This window comes from Marmota marmota, unplaced genomic scaffold (genome assembly GCF_001458135.2).
Source record: "Marmota marmota marmota unplaced genomic scaffold, marMar, whole genome shotgun sequence".
Taxonomy (NCBI): domain Eukaryota; kingdom Metazoa; phylum Chordata; class Mammalia; order Rodentia; family Sciuridae; genus Marmota; species Marmota marmota.
Genome location: NW_026000230.1, coordinates 1 through 3,218, shown reverse-complemented (window position 1 = coordinate 3,218; position 3,218 = coordinate 1). Strand labels below are relative to the sequence as shown.

The 3,218-nt window shown below is 34.2% G+C and overlaps 1 protein-coding gene across 1 annotated transcript; it reads right to left on the bottom strand.

The window, feature by feature from the left end:
- Positions 1–488: 488 nt before the first annotated feature.
- LOC107134662 (homocysteine-responsive endoplasmic reticulum-resident ubiquitin-like domain member 2 protein) lies at positions 489–3,212 on the bottom strand (the record flags this gene model as incomplete). The annotated part of the gene is made up of 3 exons (XM_015476737.2): positions 489–1,374; positions 2,044–2,158; positions 2,857–3,212. Coding segments are annotated over 3 exons (633 nt in total), but the record flags the coding sequence as incomplete, so codon positions are not given.
- Positions 3,213–3,218: the final 6 nt, after the last annotated feature.

Below are 3,218 nucleotides of genomic sequence, written 5' to 3'. Positions count from 1 at the left end.
TCATTGACACATACAGATAGAAGCCTAATTTTACTTTTCAAAGGGTAAACCAGTTACCCCTTGAAATGTCACCATTAACATTATAAGTAAACAACTTAGATAATAATTCATAGGTATTTTCTAAATCTCCCACTCTGTTCTGTTACCTAACTATACATTCCTATGCCAGTAGTACCTTCATAATTTTACAATGCATTTCACATGACATAAGTTCTCCCATCCACATTTGTTTGATTTTAATTGGCTATCTTATAAAACTTTACTCCTTTCTTATGAAATATTACATTGGCTTTTACAGAGATTTTTAAATAAACAGCAAAGGCTCCAGATTACCTAAGAATTAGGAAATATCCATCAGACAGGAAAAAAAGGTAAATATGACCTTAAAGACTTCAGCAACCCTTCTAAACAACAGCTGAAGTTTACATAGATTTGTGCAGGTAAATAGGTTAGTTACTGAAAGTTTGAACAAATATCCCATAAGACCATTTACCATAATTCATAATTGACTTTTTATTTAAAAAATTACAGGGAGCAATTTCTGGCATTTTTTTTTATAAAAGTACTGCCTGTATCAAACATTTTATATCACTGTTAATTCCACTGAAGAGCTGCCTTTTTTTCTTTTTAAAGTACTAATTCCAACAGATGGGATACATGCCCTTAAAATAGAAAGTTTCCATCATTTATTGAAATGTCAAAATTAAGATTATTGACAAGTTTATTGCTTATGGCTGGGCAAGATGCTACTAGCACATTTTAGGTAAATAATATTCTTTATTAAAAACTATGAGGTCATTTTGTTTAAAACTTTCAGGATAATTCACAGAAAATAGATATATTTATTCAAATTACACATTGAAGGGCTGGGCTACTAGCTATAGACATTTATAGTTGAAGCAGCTCTTTAAAGAAATAATATGCCCAAGTAAGTCTGTCTTGATACACTACACATAATTGAAATAAAAAAAAAAAAACCTGGAAGACCAATATTGTTATGCTATGTTCTGTTAGGATCTTTAAAAAAAAAAAAATCACACATTTAGTAGTCCATTTGTGCTTAAAATATTCATATGAGGAGCTTAAAGAAAAGAACACCTCTGTACATGATGATCAAAAGAAAGTTATAAATTTTTTTTTGAAATTGCACTGTTATTTAAACCACTTTCCTAAAGTCAGACCCTCCTTTGCTGCAGGCACAGTTTTTCAGGTCTAATTGGCAACCTGGGGAGGCCCCTCTGGTATTAGTGACGTAAAGAAGGTGGTGATAAAAGACCAAGCTGAAGCTATTAATCCAGGCCTTTGAATTGCACCGACATCTTCACCTCCATCTTCTCCACTCTCATCATCAAACCCATCATCCATAAGGCGCTCCTTTTAAACAAAACAAGAAACATACTCCTGAGTGATCTGAACCACTGGTATCAACTCACAAAAGAAAAAGAGAGTTAAGTTCTTTTTGGAAAGGAAGAATATGTGCATTTAATCAGAAATGGTTAATACATGGTCACTAGAAATCTTTTTTGGGGAGTTGGGATAACTGGGGCATATTCAGGGGCACTCAGCCACAGACCCACATCCCTAGCCCTATTTTGAATTTTATTCAGAGACAAGTTCTCACTGAGTTGCTTAGCACCTTGCTTTTGCTGAGGCTGGCTTTGAACTTGCAGTCCTCCTGCCTCAGCCTCCCAAGCTGCCATTAGAAATTTTGGGGAAGGTCAAAACTAATAAATTTGAACTTACATATTCTTCAATTTGGTGGTCAAGTTTAAAGGGGAACCCACCAATGTAATGCAATAAAGTCTCATCTTATGCATAATTTCCTTTTTAGGCCTTTTTCAGGAAGAATGTTAGTCCTTCCCACTTAATTTTAATACATGACTAATCTGGTATTATATTCTAAATTCTCACCAATAAAACCACCAAAATTTATGTTCGCTTTTCTTCACGTGCCATTCCAAAAATATTTACAGAGTATGTTGGTCCCACACAATGCTAAGGAAATATCTGTATTTAAAGTTTAACAAAACTTCAATAACATACCATTTCTTCAAGTTCTAAGTTGTTTGCATTTTGCCCATCATTGTTAACATCAATGTTGTTGGGAGCCTGTTGCTGACCTCCTTCTTGCCTAAAAGGAAACCATCCAGCTTGGTGTCTGTTCAGTATAATACAGGAAAGAGAAAATAGGTTGAAATTGTTTTTATTTGTAACATTACAAAACATTAATATCCTACAAAAGAAAAATGATGAAACTATTACAAATGAAAAAAAAAAACAAATCTCCCACACTTCAGGTCAGGAACTACCCTTCTCAAAGCAATGACAGCAAAACAAAAATCAATTTAAATCTAAGTCTACCATGGGCTTAAATGACTCTATGTGAGATATTAAGAGAGATCGGGAGTACAAACCTTTTTTGGCATTTTTCAAAATGAAATATAACTAGATATTTGTTGGTTTGTTGTAGAGGAGGGACAAGGGAAAAATCAGTCTACTTGTGAAAATACATGACCTGTATTGATAGGACATCCTATTGGTAACTATAATTAAAACAAACATGTTTAGGCAGGAGTACATCATACATTTCTTCAAGTTCTAATTAAAAGGCTATATCTCATTGAATTCATAATTTTAATAAAATACAATAAACAAAAACTGATTCTAAAATTCTGATAAACATTCTTCTCAACATAGCCTGTCCCTGCTTTTGGTATAAAAATATTTCAGGTATTCAAAGCATAATATCCATAACCCTGAACTCAACATTTACAACAAATATCCTACGTCAGGTTCTGTGCTGAACAATTTTAGAAATTAATTAAAAGAACCCACAAGTTCATGAACATCACTCACAAATAAACCAGTAGCATGGCTCCCATTACCATGATAAACCGACTAAAAGAAGAATAGAAGTAAACAATGCTAAGGAGAATGGCAGCACGTGAGAATGTGTACATCCAGTCTAGCCAGTCACGATTGAAGTCTTCTTCATTTAGCACTGGACCTCCCTGTGCATTCATTTGAACATTCTCATTCATGGGTCGATTTTCTTGGGCCACAAGGTTTGGGGGTGGTGGGGGTTCTTCTCCAGGAACATGTGGCAAATTTAGAGGCTGTGATACAGCAGGCTGGGCTGGGTTAGCAGTTGATGTGGCCTGAGCTGAAACTGCAGCTTGACTGAAATATTCACCAAAAAAAAAAAAAAAAAAAAAAAA